Here is a 17,120-nt window from a genome sequence, read left to right on the forward strand (position 1 = left end):
AAAAATCCTACGAAATTCAATTGCGGCAATATTCATGTCATACATTTTATTCATTGGATATTATTACAAATATTCAGTGTAGAACTCTATAGGTCATGCTAAATATAAATAATTTTTCAACTTCTACTGAGAGATAAAAAAGTATGGGACCAAAACATGTAAAAGTAAGATTTAAACAATTAAAAATACATATATTCTGTTTCTCCTTCTTTTTTATATATTAAATACTGAAAATTATGTGTAGAAATGTGTATCCAAGGGTAAAACACGAGTGGACCGAGAACAGCAAACGAAGAACCAGTTCGACACTCTCCGTTTAGAGGTGAAATATCCTGGAACAGCGATATTATTGCTGCAATGTCAGGAAAAGCCTATTCTGTTAGCTGCAGCGGCAGCTTTGGCAAAATTTGGTAGCAAATGTCAGGAGAACCTAGAAGTTTTGTTTGATCTTGAAATTGTAGATAGCGTGATACTATTGATTACACATGAGGATTTATTTACACGAAGGTTTATTTTAAGTTCGTTATTCTTTTTCTTTGATTTCTTAATTTTTATATTTTCTATAAAACATAAAAAGCATCAAAAAAGATAAAAATATAATTATCAATTTTTATATTTAATATCAATAATATTTAATATGTATAAAAGTAATGTTTTTAAATGTTATCTAATTGTAATTTTTAAAATAAAATAAAATAGATTTGCAGCAAAATTGTTGGCCGAAATGGTAGCCATCTCCAATGTCCGTGATTTCCTGTTGGACGCCGATTATTATATTCCGCACTTCATTAAAGTCCTTATCAACGAACAGGATATCTTCATGCATGAATTCTCTTCCTTGATCCTAGCAGAAATGACTAAAGACATGTTTGGAGCAGCACAATTATTAAAACAGTGTCAGGATATGAACTTCCTATTCGAAAGACTTCAATCACCAGATCCTGACGTGAAGAAGAACACCATGCAAATTATATATAATCTATTACAAGATCCTGTGGGAGCGAAGGAGATCATTGAGACTAAGGTTCATTAGGATAACATATTAAACGATCCATTTTGTAAAATTCCTTTCACACTTGCGAGATTAATTTTGAAAAAACCTGTAATTTTTCAGAATTTTAACATGGAACTCGTCTACGAGCTTTTTAACTCCCCATATACTGAGATTCAGAAGCTTGCACTCGATGTACTGACCGATCTAGTACGAAGAAATAAAGATGATTATCTGCACGATCACTTTCGGCGCACGAATGGACTTGAAGTTTTATTGAAATTTTTGGATGTAAGATATTCTTGTAACTGAAGAAGATTCTTCTATCTAGTACTTCTAAGTTTCATGAAGATACATCTTGTACTTATTTAGAACATCGAGTGGGAAGATCTTCATATGGATGCACTCCGGATCCTCCGCTTCGCTTGCGACAATCCCACTACAGCAGAATTGTTCAACGACATCGGCGGTATCAAACAGATATTAAAGTACATAGAAGACACATCACACTCAAAGCTTTTTATGGAAGCTCTGGATATAGCTGTCCGTTTATCACACACGTCTAGGGGCAGAAAAGTAATACATGCAATTTAAGGAAACTAATTTTAAAAATTCATCTAGTTTAGTACAAACTGTAGACATTTTTGAAACTCACATCTCCTTATCTAATACTATTTGATTTATTGCTGATGCGTTTCTTGTATAGGCCTTATATACCTATGGCATCGTCGATTATTTATTGCATACATTAATGGGGAACGTACAAGCTAACATGTATGAAATCAGTTGTCATGGTATCGGTATGATGACTCTGTACAATCAAGCAGCCAAGGAATTAACTGCTAGCGATTGTGTGAAACATGTTCTAGGTAGATTGAAAAAATCAATTTTCTTGAAATCAATACGTGGTACAATAATTCACGATATCGTTGCAGATGTATTAAAGAACGAAAATTTAAAATTTACCGCTAGACAGGCGGCTTTATTCGCTTTAAATCAACTGCTGAAGTGCGACGTGAAGAATTGTCAAGAATTGTTAGACATTCACGGACAGGTAATCTTATGCGTCCAAGTAGCAAACTGTTTACTTTATTAAAGAATATTTTAAGAATATTATCCTCAGAATTATTTGTTATGGCTGATGAAACAAACAGGGGGAAAAGTCCCTGTTGAAATTCTGGTTGGAGTTATAGAATGCATCATTACAATAGCAAGAAACCAGGCTTTGAGAGATACTATAATTACGGGAGATATCATCGATGCCATATGTGCATCTTTCGAAGTATACATTTGCTTTAATATATATTTAATTTGCATAATATTTATACGTATGTCATAACTCAGCAAAATTTTAATTTTTAAATTGAGGAAAAATTAATTACATAGTTTGTTTGATTAACAGTTGAGCTGTATATCGATGAATGATTTCAAAATCGCTTGCTGTAAAGCTCTGTCCACCATGTGTATCGAGAAGACCGGGAAGCAAGAATTTCTGAAGGCTCAGGGGCCTGAAAGATTATATAATCTATTGTGCGACGTTAAATCGATCCCGATAAGGAACGCAGCCGCCCAATTGATTCAATTATTATGCGCGGATCCGGTTTTGGCAGATACTTTCGTCTCCGCCAGATATTTAAATTAGTGAGGCTAACATGAAATATGTACAGACACAATTTCATCGTACGATTTATGAAAATAATGATTATAGCATGCTGAACAACCGATCGACGGCGCGAGTAGTTCCTTCATGGGACACATGCATAGAAGTCTTGTTTGACGCGCATTTGCCGATCAAGTTCGCTTTAACTGGACGACTTTCTTTGCATGACATCACACGAGATGGATTTTATGTACTCCGAAGAAACGTCTGCGCGTATGATATTTTTAGAATCTTTATGTATTTTATTTTATACTTCCTTGCTTCATTTTATACTTTAATTTTGTCTTAATCTTAATCAGTTTTCCCATATTGGATGATATTTTCCGATTCAAGTTCTGCCCCTTGGAACCTATCTACGTGGTTAATTGCATTCGTGAGGAACTACATGAATCGAACTTGGAAGGTAAACAGCATTATTTATATTCCTCTTTCTTCATTAAGTGTAATGAAATTATTGTTTCTTTTTTCAGAGGGTAAACAAGAGAATACACATACCATCAATAAGAGAAACGTTTTCTTGTCCCAGGCAATATTAGATTTAACGATGGATTCCAAATTTAGTCGCCTACAGTGCGATTCATATCTCTATGATTACATAGAATTGTTTAAATGCAAGTTAATCGCCGCGGAGTCGAAAGACGTGTAAGAAAATTATTCTAAGTTTTTCTCCGCGTGAATCCTATAAGTATCATGCTTTTCCATTCAGAGTGTCAAAGACGACACAAGGATTTGTAAATATTAACTACGTGGCCTCGCGTGCTAAGATGCTGGCCAAGTTTGTGGTCCAACAAATGTCAGGTCCGGATCCTCTAATCAGATGCGTGGATCACCAGCTAGAAATTCATTTGAAGGAAATCAAAGAAAGTATAGAAACTAGTGTAATCCCGTTGGGAATGTTGAGAGTTGGTTCCTATCTCGAAAGAGCCTTGCTTTTCAAAGTAATCGCTGATAGAGTACATTTACCAGCAGCTTTGGTACGAGGACAGTATGGAAAAGCCTGGATCGAAATTGCAGTCCCGGAGGTAGAGGATTTTGAGTTTTTATTTCTCTTTGTTTTAAGTCTAGATAAAAGATTTTCATTGTTTAGTAACGTTTTAATCCTTATAATTAGTTTCTGAGCTTAGGATATTTTTATTAGGTGAGAGTCCCTATTGAGGAAGAGACTTTTCACTGTTATCTAAAGAGAGACCTATCTTGCCCAGAAGTTATCACAATCAACGAACCTCTAAAAGAATACCCTCAAAAATGCGAAGATTCAAGTCTTACTCCTGAAGATCATTGTTCATCGAATTTCCCAACGAAATTATTAAAACCGAATTTTATAGTTGATTTGATGGATTGTCCCGGAGACTTGTTGCCAATTGGCAGTAATCGTGCCAGATTATACTGTGAAAAAAAATTAGTCTGCGATACTGTGTGTTAGAACATGCGTCACAATCGTATCGCAAGATTTATTTTATTCGGATACATCAGTTATAAGATCTTAATCTAATTTTTTTCTCACTTGCACTCTCACTATCTTTGGACTCTGTAGAAAATTGGCGGTTTCAAAAACTGCTTAATAATAAAACGCAAAAATCTTATTTACAGCGGTAATATACATTCATGGGTCTTTAATTATTGGTCTTTAATTAACAAAGTTCACCCGCGTCTATTTTCATTAAATATCGACAATAACTGAAACAAACGCTTTACGGTATTACTGCCGTGATGAACGCTCAATAAATTACTTTTTATTAAAGTAAGATAAGCACTTCGTTTTTTAAGAGATTCACTCGTGATAAGTTTGATTATGATTAATACTACTATCTTCAAATAAGCGATCACTGCGATGGCCTTCTTAGTTCCCCAAGTTTCACTAGTCCGAAGAAACTGTTTTCCTTGTCGAAAATGGCGAATCTCGGCGAACTGGCCTCTTTGAAAACTAAAACGTCTTGTTTTTTGAGCCGTGTCAGCTGTGCCGAAAAACAGGTCTGGCTAATGTTACGTGAGTGACCAGAGTTATCAATCTACAAACATTAATTATAATCATTTTTTCTTCTTAAGGAAATGCTATAAATACTGAAAGTAACGATAACATTCTAAATCTTCAATTTTAAAGCTAGATTATCTTCTTTTAGATATGATATTCCTCTTACCATGCATTGAAGAATAGGCCGACCGTTCACCACCAGATGAAATCCAATTTCATCATGATCATCATTGTAATGAATCTGCGCGTAAACTAGATATAATCCTGTTTCGTAAATGGTAACATTCCCGTCATCAGACATGCTGAAGTATTCGCCCATACCAAGATCAGTTACCCAATCACTTGGTTTCCAAGCCTTAAACGTACTACCGCCGTGACGAATTCTCCCATTTCCAGCATAATAGTCCGATCCTGAGGCTTTACTCCGATCTCCATCAAAATGAATAGCAACTATTTTTCGAGAGAGATTCATATTCTTTCGAAATTTGTGAGAAATCTTTGCAGAATGGTTCGTGTCACCTTGCACGGTAATCTTGTTATGTTTCGAAGGAGATGCGTCGGTGTTATCTAAAGACGAGTGGGTATTATATTTCTTTGGTGGATGCCTACTAGAAACGACAATAGACCTGCGAGAAACAAACAAACGAAAGTGCTTGAGTCACTCTTACGTTCATTCTTACGTTCTGTTAAGAATAGCGAACAATATTTTCTCGCTTTGAATTTATATATCGATATAACTAAATTTAAAGGAACTGTATAATAATATTAAATATTAGTGGTTCATGAAATTTTCAGCAATTTCTAATATTGAATTCTTGTTAATTTCTAGGTAAAATTTTGTCTACTATATTATAAAATGTTGCAACTAACGTGTTTTGTTGGTCATCAATGCTTCTGTCATCCAACATCTCTTTAGAACCGGAACTAGAAGCGACCGTTCCCTTCGCGTGATTCTTAGGAGAATGTCTTCTGACAAATGATCTCTTAGAATTATAGTTTTCTTCGTCAATCGACCGTTTACGCTTCAAGCTCATCTTCCAGTTCAAAAAATGATCCTTTATATTATCTGTACCTAGTACATCTCGCTTTCGTTTAGTATTATTTTCATGATTTTCCAATTTCCCTTCCAGAACCTTCTTTTCTTGATGATGCTCCCGATCCACGTTCTTGTAACTCTTCGCCGATTCTTGATTATATTTGACCTCGACCTTGTGCGCTGTTGCTAACTTCAACAATGTTTTATCTGCACTGAGCTCTGGTGGAGAGGGCACAGGAGCAATTGTCGACGAGGAATCAGGGATATCGGACGGCCTAGCACCGAATACCGGAGAGTAATCGTGCGAAGAAAACGTGTCATCGTCATAATTTGAGTCATAATCCGCATTGTCGATGTCTGCTTCGTCTGGATCATCATCATCATCATTGTACATTTCGGTGTACAACTGTGAACAGACAATCATTATCACTGAATTGAATAGTTAATGTTTAATGATATCTATTATACCGAAGAATGTTTATCTTTATACTTTAAAATAAGTTTCTTATACGATATAAAAATAAATATATGTATCAGTATTTTCAACGAAGAAAGAATCTTAGATGCTGCATCGATTAGAATGTTTACGTATCTTATAATAGGCTCAATCAATGTATATCCGTTGAATATCCACCATTACGTAACGCGATGATGCCTTACATCATGAATCGAATGGGCATCAAATTCTGCGTAGAATTACATAATTCACGTAATAACTTTTCTATTGCATGACTCTTCGATGTCAATGTGAATCGTCGAACAGGTCATCGAATCATTTTGTACCCGTGCACGCGCAAGCACGTGGTCCGTTCTTTTATCTACGACCTTTAATGTCACCGGAGACCGATAACCTGATTTCTTTTATTATCCTCTTCATGTAACGCGAGCCTATTAAAGGAGAGCCATTGCAAGGTTATCACATAATTAATATCAATATAGCGAACCTTAGTGATGTTTCTAATACTGACTAATGTAATATAATTTGTTTATTTGATTTGATTTTTAGTCTATTTTTCTTCATTTTTCCTATAACGGAAGAAATATTTAATTTTGCTAAAATTGGATCAGTTAGAATAAATATTAATTTAGAAAATGCTTGTTACTGTTATAAATTAATGTTCATAAGATGATTCAGTGGTTGAGAACTTTAATTGTGCTTCTTAATCCTCATCTTGTTACCTAAATCACTTAAACAAGGACTTCCTGTTTCTGTTAAGCATTTTTTGGGAAGATATAAATTTCTCTATTTTCACTGGGATGTGTTATAGCATTATCTAATTATTTGTTTGTTGATAATTCTTATCATTTATCTTGAATTAGGAAATGTATGCCTTAGAAAAAGATGAGAAAGTTATAAGAAAGGGGAAACTTCTGAAATGAGATATAAAGAAGCCTTTGTGTAAAAATAACTAGAAAAAATAATTAGAACCTTGGATATTTTGGGTCCAGAGATCCGAGAATCGTCAGGGCTATTATAAATAACGGTAAAGATGCCTTCGAAATGCATAAACGAATTTCTTGTGTTCATTGTTTCCAAAGAGGACTTCAAATGACGTGAATCTTAGAAAAACTGATAAACTTAAGGAAGAAGAAATTATTATTCTATCAAGATACTCTTTGAAATCTTAATTTTGTAATCCGAATCTTTAAGATCAAGTTCCAATCTAAAAGTAATGTAAAAAATGAAAGAAACGAATTACACATAGTACCTGAGTAATTCTATCGCCACGTGATACTCTCATTCTTCTTCATTTACTTGTAAAAAAAACCATTACCTGTTCTTCGAAGGCTTTTAGTTCATTCAGTAGATCTTCTTTCACGAAGCGATGTTTCAAACTCTCTACACTTCGTTTTAGCTCTTCGATTTCCCGAGCGTTAATCAAAGAACAATGGAACTTCCAACTTTCGAGACTCAGGCAGAGAAGAGCAATTAACAGAGCCGTCACACTTAAAATCGTATTTTTATTCGGTCGAAATCGATGTTTGTTGAAGCCTTGTTCAAGGTCAGACGGAGAAATGCTTAGGTTCTCTCTGAAAACGCTAAGGAAGGATCGCGTTTCTTCTTTCATGTGTACGTCGTTCATCAGTTTCTGCTTCATCCTTGCAACCTTCGAGTCTTCTTCGGATAACATGGAAGTCATTGTACAAAAAAACAAAAGAAACTGGACACAGGGTTAGTCGTTAAGATTAATTATAAAAATCTAAATTACACTGCACTTTGCATAAAGTACTATTGATACTGTGCTTTTCTCCTTTTTCTATATTATTAGCTTTCTTAGTTCAAAGAATAATAAACAAGATCACACACAGCGTTCATGGTTTTTCAGTATAAACAATGTTACTACGATTCACAATGCACGCGAATTTCTGATGCGTGTTGAATTTCTTCCCGCGTTATCATCGTATTATTTTATCGCCGTAGTGACATAATTGCTCCAAGAATTTGGCACAGTTGAAAAGAACGCTTCTCTTCTATCTTCTAACTTCTGACCCACTGTAATTGAAACAAACACCACAAAAGGCACCAGTTAATTAAATTACAAATTTTAACAGGCTTATTAGGTCCATTGAGGCAATAGTTTCAATATTTTTCTTCCTTTATTTATGTTTCTGAACTGAATAACCAGTATTTCACCTGATTCCACAATTTCAGAAGTTTACAATGATCTACGGCATTAAGTGGCCCGTGTGTGTATCCAGTCCTGACCCTCTTTAAAACCTGTCCAGTGGGTTTTTTCCTCTCTAGAAAACCTCGAGCAGGACCACAGGCAAGAGTAGTCAAGATTCGACCCTTAGTTCCTTACCTACATTGGCCTTTCTTTCCTTCCTTCTGTAGCTTGACGTTATTCTCCTTTTGTTCTTCTCTATACGACCTGTGCCTCCGACGACCTACGTTCCTTTATCTAATTGATCTTCTCAATTCTATCTTCTTATTCCTTTTATTTTTAGCCTCTTCACTTCTTTGATTCTTTGAATTCTTTCTTTCTGTGTGATGAATAATAAAATGTAATAAGTCAAGAAACTCTGAAGTAATATTTAGAGTAAACGATGATTTGATTGATTGGTAAGTTTGATTTTTTAATAGAATTGATCATTACTGGAGAGGAAGGGTATGGAGTTTGTTCGTGAAGACCTGAGGCAGATGAAGAAACGACCAGTGTTGCTTGACAGACTCAACCGTACTGGCTGGAAGGAACAGAAAGCGTACGAGTTTATCGCAGCAGCGCCTCTGGATCTCATTGTCAGTGGCGTAGATCAGTGAATCGGAGATGTAGTTTCCATCTCCAATGTTTCAATGTTAAATTGATCATTATTATCCATTATTATTTCTTTTATTTTTAACGATCAACCGCAAACTTATCAATATATAACTATTACATCTAATCATAAGCTGTTTAAATGATAATTGAATGTCCTGCGGTATTATTACACGTAAATTACTAATATGTATTTCTAAAAAAATATTTCAAATTTCTACTGCATTAAACAATGGAGTACAGAGAGATACTACAATAAACAAACTTCCTTAGAAGTATAATAGAATTTTAAAGAGGCCTTTCTTACTATTATTTATCGTATTACACACATTTTAATGTTATTAATTATTATCTTAAACATTGTCAAGGAGAATGCTTGAAGTCTTATCAAACAGTTAGCGATTATATATAGCATGTGTTACACAGGACTCTCAAACGTATTAAAAACAGTCGATCAAACTTGAAGCTTACAATCAATATGCTTCCGAACAGTAATTCGATCGTGTATATTACAATATGTTATATAAACGCATTCTGCAATATTGCTTATCTCGAACGAGCGTTTGAATGGTCAAGGACTGGGATGGTTTCCCATATGACGTTCCACGAAAAAATCCTTCAGTGTGGAATTTTATCGTCAACGGGCTTCGCATTATTATTACAACCAGATATCTCCAATTCCGACCTTATTTGACGACCTGGAATCATTGAATTTGATACTTGCTGGCTCCAAGAACAGCCTCCTCCTGTGAAAAAACGTCGTGAGAACGAATCGAAGGAATTTCTTGGGGAAGTTACAGATCTCGTTTCGTTTCAATGAAAATTATCACTCACAGGTTATCGTTATCAGTAATCGAGCAGCGTGTTAATAACAACACAGGAAGTAGATTATAACAGCTGACATGTAAACTGTCTCTTGGTTTCGAAGAAATCAATATTGGTAATGATCCTGAAGATTTTGAGATGGAGTGAATTTAAAATGAGTTGAATTATCATTATAAAAATTAGTAATTTTAAAAAAACAAATATAATGTTTATCTTCCTTTAGTCATCGAATTTGTACAAAAATAATAATAATGATAACAATGTCATCCTTAAAGTTCCTATAATTATTAATATATTAATAGTTAATGAAAATAACTGGTATTCTTAGAATCTGAATTACCTGAATTAACCGACGTTTCATTGTAATTAGACACGAATTAAGATGAGATACGTTAATGTCATGGAATATCAAGACGCTTTGTTCATACTTCCGATAAGAGAATTCCTTAAGAATCTCTAGAACATATTCGCAACATCTGTGTATCATATCATATCTTGTAAGTGTCATCACTGGTGCATTTCGTTCCACTATCGTCATCCAAATTCCGTTCTCATAAATTAATATCTTTCTATCGATCTTATCTTTGTGACTCAAATATTACAATTATATATATACGAAATAATATATACGAAATCGCAAGAAAATTGATTAATTCTCTTTGTGAAGAAAATTATCATATTATTCTTCATGTCGATTTAGGAAAACAGAATGTGGAACAGTTTCACGTTACATTCTTAATAATGATATTATCAGAAATTCCAGCAGTCACGGTCCTAATTAATCATCGTGTTCCAAGTATGTAATTGAGCCGATTCGTGTAGGAAGATGACAAAATTCGAGATATCTGGATCAATTTACGACTGATGAGCCGAAGCGTGTCGTTCGTGGCCTGCCAATTATTTAATCCACCCTTTCTCCTCGTTTAGTAACTGCCTACTCGCTGTTTCCATGGCTTTCTTACACACTGGTCACGAGATCTGAATCACGAGAAAAGAAAATTCAATTATGGAGAGCAATTTAGAACGTGACGAAGGAAAAATGATAAAAAGAAGATTCAATATACACACATGTTTTATACTTCATTGGGGAACGACCTCTACTTCCTGCATTAACGAAGTATTACATATGTGATGTATTACACGCAATAATCGCATCAATTGTTTTCCCACACATGCAACGAAATTGTTATTAACTAGCTGCCGTTTAAACCTCCCCCAACGGAGATGACATGAATCGAACCCAGCAGAGATGACATGAAACTCTGATTACGATTTCGTCGATCGACGCCATTGCATTAATCCGGAGTAGCGAAACTACTCGCTAAATATAGCGGAGAAATATGTGCAATACAAAGAAAGAAATGTTCTACCATCTAAAAATTCTCAGACCTTCGTACGAAACGCCAGTTTGTTTTTTATTCATCATTTGCACTCATACGCATGTTTCGTAATTATTTTCTCTACACTCTAATTTTATTTCTATTCTCTTGTCATTGACATTTAAGTTTCATTATGATTCTGTGTATCATGTTTTCCATATCTTGGAATCATTTTATATGGAAAAACAAGAACTGAAATGAAGTTTAAATCATATTTTTTAATTTTTAATAAGATCAGAGTATTTATACATTTAATTATAATAATCTGATATCTTTTAAGGAAGATTCTAATCATTGAGGAAATCTTTATATTTAGAAACACAATTCTGAATGACTGATTGTGCTACTTAATATTCATTATATTTATGTTCTGCACTCATATTCAGCTGGTTGTTATCGTTTGTGAAATCATAGTATTCTGAATAAATTTTAGTTTATTAATGCTTCTTATTCTAAAATTTGGTAATATTTACATTAAAAATGCGAAGTGTAGTAACAAGAATAAGGATATATTTGTAAGTCACTCTTTAATATTTCTATGAATCGTATAGATACTTACTTGTCATCATAATTCAATATGTCGTAGAAGTAGAAGCGGACGATAGCGAAAGCTTGCTTAAAGACGACGTCGACATGTATGAAAAAATCGAATACAATATTTGTAGAATAGCGTATGATTGAAAATATGAACTCGTAAGAGTAAATAAGAAACCGCTTGCTTGTCTGCGTCATAAATGCATTTTAGAGGATCAAGACCTAAGAAAAAGAATATAGTATCAGTATTCTGTATTTGTATTTGTATTTCTTTGTATTGTATCTGTATTTTTGTTGATATCTAAATTTCCTTTTTATCAAAACTGAGTGAGATAAAATAAATTGTTGAAGCACAAATATGGAATCAAGAAAAAAAAAAAACTGCGAAAGTTTGCTAAGTAATAGGGATTTAATTAAGAATCCTAGAAAGGACCTGCAGATCGAGGGTCTGCTTTCAAACCAAGAATCCAGGTCGCTCAAATGCGAAAGCAGGATCTATTATCCTTGAAAACGAGTTCCGACATCAGCCCAGAATTCAATATAACGTGTTCCCTCAAAGCTTTCTATATCCTCCAAACAATCCTTTCTAAGCGTAACCTTATCTTTATCTTATATTGCAACAACGTGACAGATAAGGAACGATAAAATTTTACCAAAGGGTCGCGATTTCTTATCTTCGGTATAAATATAGTGTTACCCATGCCCAACTATAACAAATATAACATACATTGAAAACAATTGCGAATCGTTCATGTTTTAATATATCCTATAGAGTTAAATGAAGTTACCGTACGATATCATTGTTAGTCATTCTTTGCACGTGTTTATCGAGAAGGAATGAGAGAGCTCGACGAAAGCGAAAGAAAGAATTAGTCATAGTGTCTTGCCAAGCGAATGTTGGCACCACTCAGGCCCAACAGCCGCCAAACCGGTCGAGTGGAGTCGTCGTAACTCCTAACTCGTAACGCTCGGAGACGCTTTCGGGTACAAGCTGACTAGGTAAACAAAAGATGCTACGGAACAGCGTCGTCCACGTTCAGGTCTGCAGAGGGTGAGCCTCTTCCAGCGACAATACGCGAGTGAATTGATTCGCGAATTAATTGATCTCATCTGTGGCTCTCGCGATCGCTGGAGAATCGACAAGAAAAAATGTCACTCAGGTAAGGAACAAATTCTTTGGTTTCTTATGTATCCATACTATAGGATATCTCCTTTTTCTTTTCTCATTTTTTCAATTCAATCGAATTCCTGTGAAATAGTGAATTGTATATTGTCAAGTGTTGAGATAATCTTTTGGGATAGATATTTGTTCATTTTTAGAATGAACAAAAACATATCTTATTCTGAAGATAATAAAGAAACTAAAGTTGTAAGATTTGAATAAGAAATATTGGTGCTGTATAACAGAGAGTATGGAGGTGAAACGATCGTGGAGTTTAATTCGTAAACGACATACGTGCCAAAAAAATAAAAAATAATTTTTTTAGCGAGAGAGAATGTAGATTACATATAGATACTAATAATAAATACTATACTATTCATAGTATATCATAAATGTTGTAAGTATTAGAATAATTTATTTCAACTCTTAAATTTATCGTAAACAGAAGCTCTAAAATGAAGAGTCAATCTTAAACAAACATATTTCTTATTCATACGCTATCTAAAATCTCCACTCCTAACACTTACAACATTTACCGTTTCCTCTGTTACTTTTCTTCGTTTCTATCACTGACACACCTGCGTGCCCATGACGTGAATACAAGTCAGCAGAGTTGGGTTGAATGACGAATAAATGACTTTATATATATTTCTCCACTTTTTAAATTCGTTTAATCAGTGTCAAAGCCTTTCAATAAATATACGCGCGCAAAAAAATCGTTCTAATGATACACGTGCTGTCTTTTCTATCTTTGTTATTATCTTGTAGTTATTTCCAATGATCTCGTTGCAACATTCAAGTATATGTATCTTTACGATTATCGAATAGGAAAAGATAGAAAAGATTTATCATCCGTATTATCAATTATCGATCTGTGACAATTATCTCTTCTTTTCCTTTTTCCTCTTTTAACGAAGTGAGTGAAAAATAATAGCACGTTACCTTATTTAGTAAAAAATGAAAGTACAAATTAATTACACTTAATTTTTAAATTCAATATTAACATTAAACATGATTTTTCTATATAAAAAATTACTAATATCTAATAGTTACCATTCTTTTTCTTCCTTCAACGATGTGAGTGAAAAATATTAGCTTGATATTGACTTATCGGAAGAAAAGTAAGATTATAAGCTAATGACAATTTTGTTTCCAAATAAAGTGTTACTATCAAATTATGTGATGTTTCAGGTCATTTGTGATATGATATATATATATATAATATTCAAACTAGTCCATAACGCGTTTTTCTGCGATTAATCGATACAGTGTCGGTGATCGATGGCAACGAAAATCACAATGGAACACGTTCAAGATGACATCGATCTGCAGGTTGATCGAAATCGATCGAAAAACGCGGCAAATTTAATTGAATGGAACGTTGACATGAAAGTTACCGTGTCTAACGTGAAAAAGTCAAAGATGTTCCAAAGATTCCGCACCATCGTTATATTTTTTGTAGCGATTATCTTCGCTATTATACTGTCTCATTTAAGGAAGGAAGTGCGTGCCTTGCAAATACAAGTAAACTAATAAAACAAATTTTTATTTTCTCATTTATACAATGTGATATAAACAAATTAATATTAGAATAAATTTTTTTTATTAGATTAGCAATTAGAATACAATTCTATGAGCTAATTTGTTGACATCTACAGCATAACTTATAACGTGATGAGTAGACTGTGGATTTTTATGCAAATTCATATATTTGAGAATATAATTAGAAAAGTAGAATCTCGATAGAAAATTTGTTTACTTACCAAGTATTATAGAAAATACTATACTTCGGATACTTTATTTATTTTTTCATATAACATGCATTCTGTGGAATTTTGCACTTTCAAATACTCTATAAATGCATTAAGACCCGTAGTCTAATGATGAGAACTCATCCATGAGGGGTCTCCTTTAACCATCAATTAAATTTACTGAAACAATCTTTTTTTATTATTTTCAGGTGCAATCTTTAAATGTAAATTTATTGTTACTAACGTCCAAATACGATAGGATAAATCGAAGTGTAAATCGAGCCTGGATCCACAGATCCGAAAGGCTTCTCGAAAATAAAAAGCTTCACGATGTAAGAATACTATTACAAGGAGCATCATCGATATCTAAAGCCAGCGAAATTAGTGAAGTTCGAAATAGTAGAGTCGATGTAAATCCTTATACTTACAATGTTATAATTCCATATATAAATTCAATGAAGAATTCTAAAGACATGTATATGTCACGTGATAACGCGTATGGTACAAATAATGGAAATAATATTGCAACTTCCAAGCTATTTATGAAGTTAAAGAGTAACAAAGATAACATGAGTAATAGTAATTTACGTATCGAAAGAGCGGCACTAACGCTACAAAAACGGAACTTAACTGAAGAAGAAATACGTGAAAACATCGATAATAACGTGAATGACGATTACTATAGTGATGGTGATGACTTAGATTTCTGGAGAGAACCCCGTTCAGGAAGATCAAGAAGAGCGGAGGGAAGAGGTAAAAAACGAGGAAAGAACAAAAGGCGGCCCAAACGCAGTCACAGGCGATTGGGTATTTAGTATTATTTAGTTAGCATGCGATTCTTTAATTCAAAGAGATACATTGTATCTAGAAAATCTCAATATAACAATATGAGTCTTTTTTTATTTGGTAAGATACTAAAGTAATAGAAATTAATTAAATGTTGCAAGAGCTATAAAACCTAAATTTAAATTCTATATAACGCGGTTGCGAATTTCTGTGTGGACTATTAATTCTGCTTGCTTAGTATTATATTTTGTTAAATATGAAAAGGTAAACAATGAATGTTTGTTTAGGACCCTTGGTAGCAACGTTTGTGGGAGCAGTTCCTGAGCAACATATTACAGATACAGGTATATGTAAAACTATTACTACATATATTATATATTTAATTAAATTCTTATATAGTATGATATTTGATATCTTTTAGTTTACATCGGTCCATGGGTCAAAAGTACTAAAAACAATACTCAATATAATTTAAATAAATTCCATCTGGTAGAAGACAAGAAATCTATAGAAGTTACAGCAACTGGTTTGTACATGATTTCCGCACAGGTAAAAAACCGCATGTGTTATTATTTGGTATTCAAAATCAATTTACAGTTGTACTAAATGTTTTCACAATTTTCATTTCACTTTTAGATTTTCTATTTTGGAGAACCAACAAATTATTCGTATTGGATACTACTAAGTTCAGAAGGCAAATCCACTACACAAAAACTTGTGAAATGTTCCACAGCCTCTTCTACATCGGCCACAGAAGTATCCTGTTATACAAGTGTAATAACTCCATTGCAAAGAGGCGACAGAGTTCACATTCAGCAACAGGAGAGAGATAGGTATGTAATTAATTTAAAGATAGGATTATCTTTTCTTATAAAGTATTTAAATATTTTTTAGATTAATAAATATGCGGGAGGGACATAGTTATATACAACTAGTACTTCTATCTAATAATGTCTGTAAGAAACGTTTACGATAACGAAGCGTGTAGTAATTAAAAGATGTGCCATAAATAACGCAAAAGAAATCTATTCTTTTAAATGTGATCCTACATTTCGATTTAAATAGAAGTAAGAAAGAAAAATCAAACAAGGATCAAGTTTACGAGTTTCTTGTGCAACTGATTCTTTCATTTTAAGGATACATGTAAAAAATTTTTTTTATGTTACTCTTATTTTTGTTACTTTTTTAATATAATGTAAGTTTAAATTTTATACGATATTAAATGTTAGAAATACATAATGCGTAAGGACTATACGGAAAAATAATGTTGGAATTTATTCTTTATAAAATAGTTATATAGCTCAAGTTAGTTCACATATGTATGTATGCTGATATTATACTTTTGTACACTCGTTTTAATTTTTAAGAAATCGAAGATATGATGTTACGTTTTAAGAGTCATACCGTGTAACTACAATTTTATACCGGAAAATCGCCTTATTGTTAAACAATCATTTTGAAAGATTACAAAAATAAAGAATCCAATTGTAATTTATAACGTATTTATACATTTTTTATTATATTTTATAAATAAACAATATATATATAAACAATGTACTAGAAACGGCGAAACATATCGCATGTAATTAAAACATCAAATTGTTTATGCCATCTGCATAAATTGTAAGTTTTTATTTGTAAAAAAATATGTATTCTTTTATCATGTGACGTATTATTACAATCAATTATTATAAACTTACAAATCTCAAAAATTCAGTCTTTTGGTAACTTATGTGAAAAGTACGATATTTCGTCCGTGCCATCTTA

General features: G+C 33.2%; 3 protein-coding genes across 8 annotated transcripts; 2 read left to right on the top strand and 1 right to left on the bottom strand.

Annotated features, from left to right (window-relative positions):
• The first annotated feature begins 23 nt into the window (after nt 1-23).
• On the top strand, nt 24-4,074 carry LOC138178033 (armadillo repeat-containing protein 3). Its single transcript, XM_069109435.1, has 14 exons — nt 24-164; nt 245-507; nt 700-1,024; nt 1,115-1,282; nt 1,364-1,582; nt 1,698-1,860; nt 1,927-2,045; nt 2,115-2,273; nt 2,394-2,632; nt 2,700-2,864; nt 2,951-3,054; nt 3,122-3,293; nt 3,358-3,673; nt 3,790-4,074. Exons 1-14 carry the CDS (start codon nt 144-146, stop codon nt 4,072-4,074), a joined length of 2,718 nt encoding a protein of 905 aa, XP_068965536.1. The 5' UTR covers nt 24-143.
• Nucleotides 4,064-8,909, bottom strand: egr (TNF superfamily member 12 eiger). Of its 4 annotated transcripts, none has more exons than XM_069110318.1 (5): nt 8,758-8,909; nt 7,435-8,644; nt 5,494-6,065; nt 4,790-5,249; nt 4,064-4,660 (listed from the first exon to the last, which is right to left on the bottom strand). In XM_069110318.1, exons 2-5 carry the CDS (start codon nt 7,798-7,800, stop codon nt 4,475-4,477), a joined length of 1,584 nt encoding a protein of 527 aa, XP_068966419.1. In that variant the 5' UTR covers nt 7,801-8,644; nt 8,758-8,909; the 3' UTR covers nt 4,064-4,474. The 4 variants fall into 4 exon arrangements, with proteins under 4 accessions (XP_068966419.1, XP_068966420.1, XP_068966418.1 ...); XM_069110319.1 differs by having other exon boundaries at nt 7,435-8,153; nt 8,464-8,870; XM_069110317.1 differs by having other exon boundaries at nt 7,435-8,870.
• A 3,440-nt stretch (nt 8,910-12,349) lies between these two features.
• LOC138178455 (uncharacterized) lies at nt 12,350-17,013 on the top strand. 3 transcript variants are annotated; one of them, XM_069110326.1, is made up of 7 exons: nt 12,350-12,814; nt 14,008-14,319; nt 14,777-15,374; nt 15,641-15,697; nt 15,775-15,902; nt 15,990-16,186; nt 16,248-17,013. In XM_069110326.1, exons 2-7 carry the CDS (start codon nt 14,098-14,100, stop codon nt 16,327-16,329), a joined length of 1,284 nt encoding a protein of 427 aa, XP_068966427.1. In that variant the 5' UTR covers nt 12,350-12,814; nt 14,008-14,097; the 3' UTR covers nt 16,330-17,013. The 3 variants fall into 3 exon arrangements, with proteins under 3 accessions (XP_068966427.1, XP_068966426.1, XP_068966429.1); XM_069110325.1 differs by having other exon boundaries at nt 12,351-12,814; nt 14,008-14,340; XM_069110328.1 differs by having other exon boundaries at nt 12,351-12,814; nt 14,008-14,340; nt 14,777-15,320.
• Nucleotides 17,014-17,120: the final 107 nt, after the last annotated feature.

The sequence above is a fragment of the Bombus flavifrons genome, chromosome 3 (genome assembly GCF_040668555.2).
Source record: "Bombus flavifrons isolate JBK064 chromosome 3, iyBomFlav1_principal, whole genome shotgun sequence".
Lineage (NCBI taxonomy): Eukaryota > Metazoa > Arthropoda > Insecta > Hymenoptera > Apidae > Bombus > Bombus flavifrons.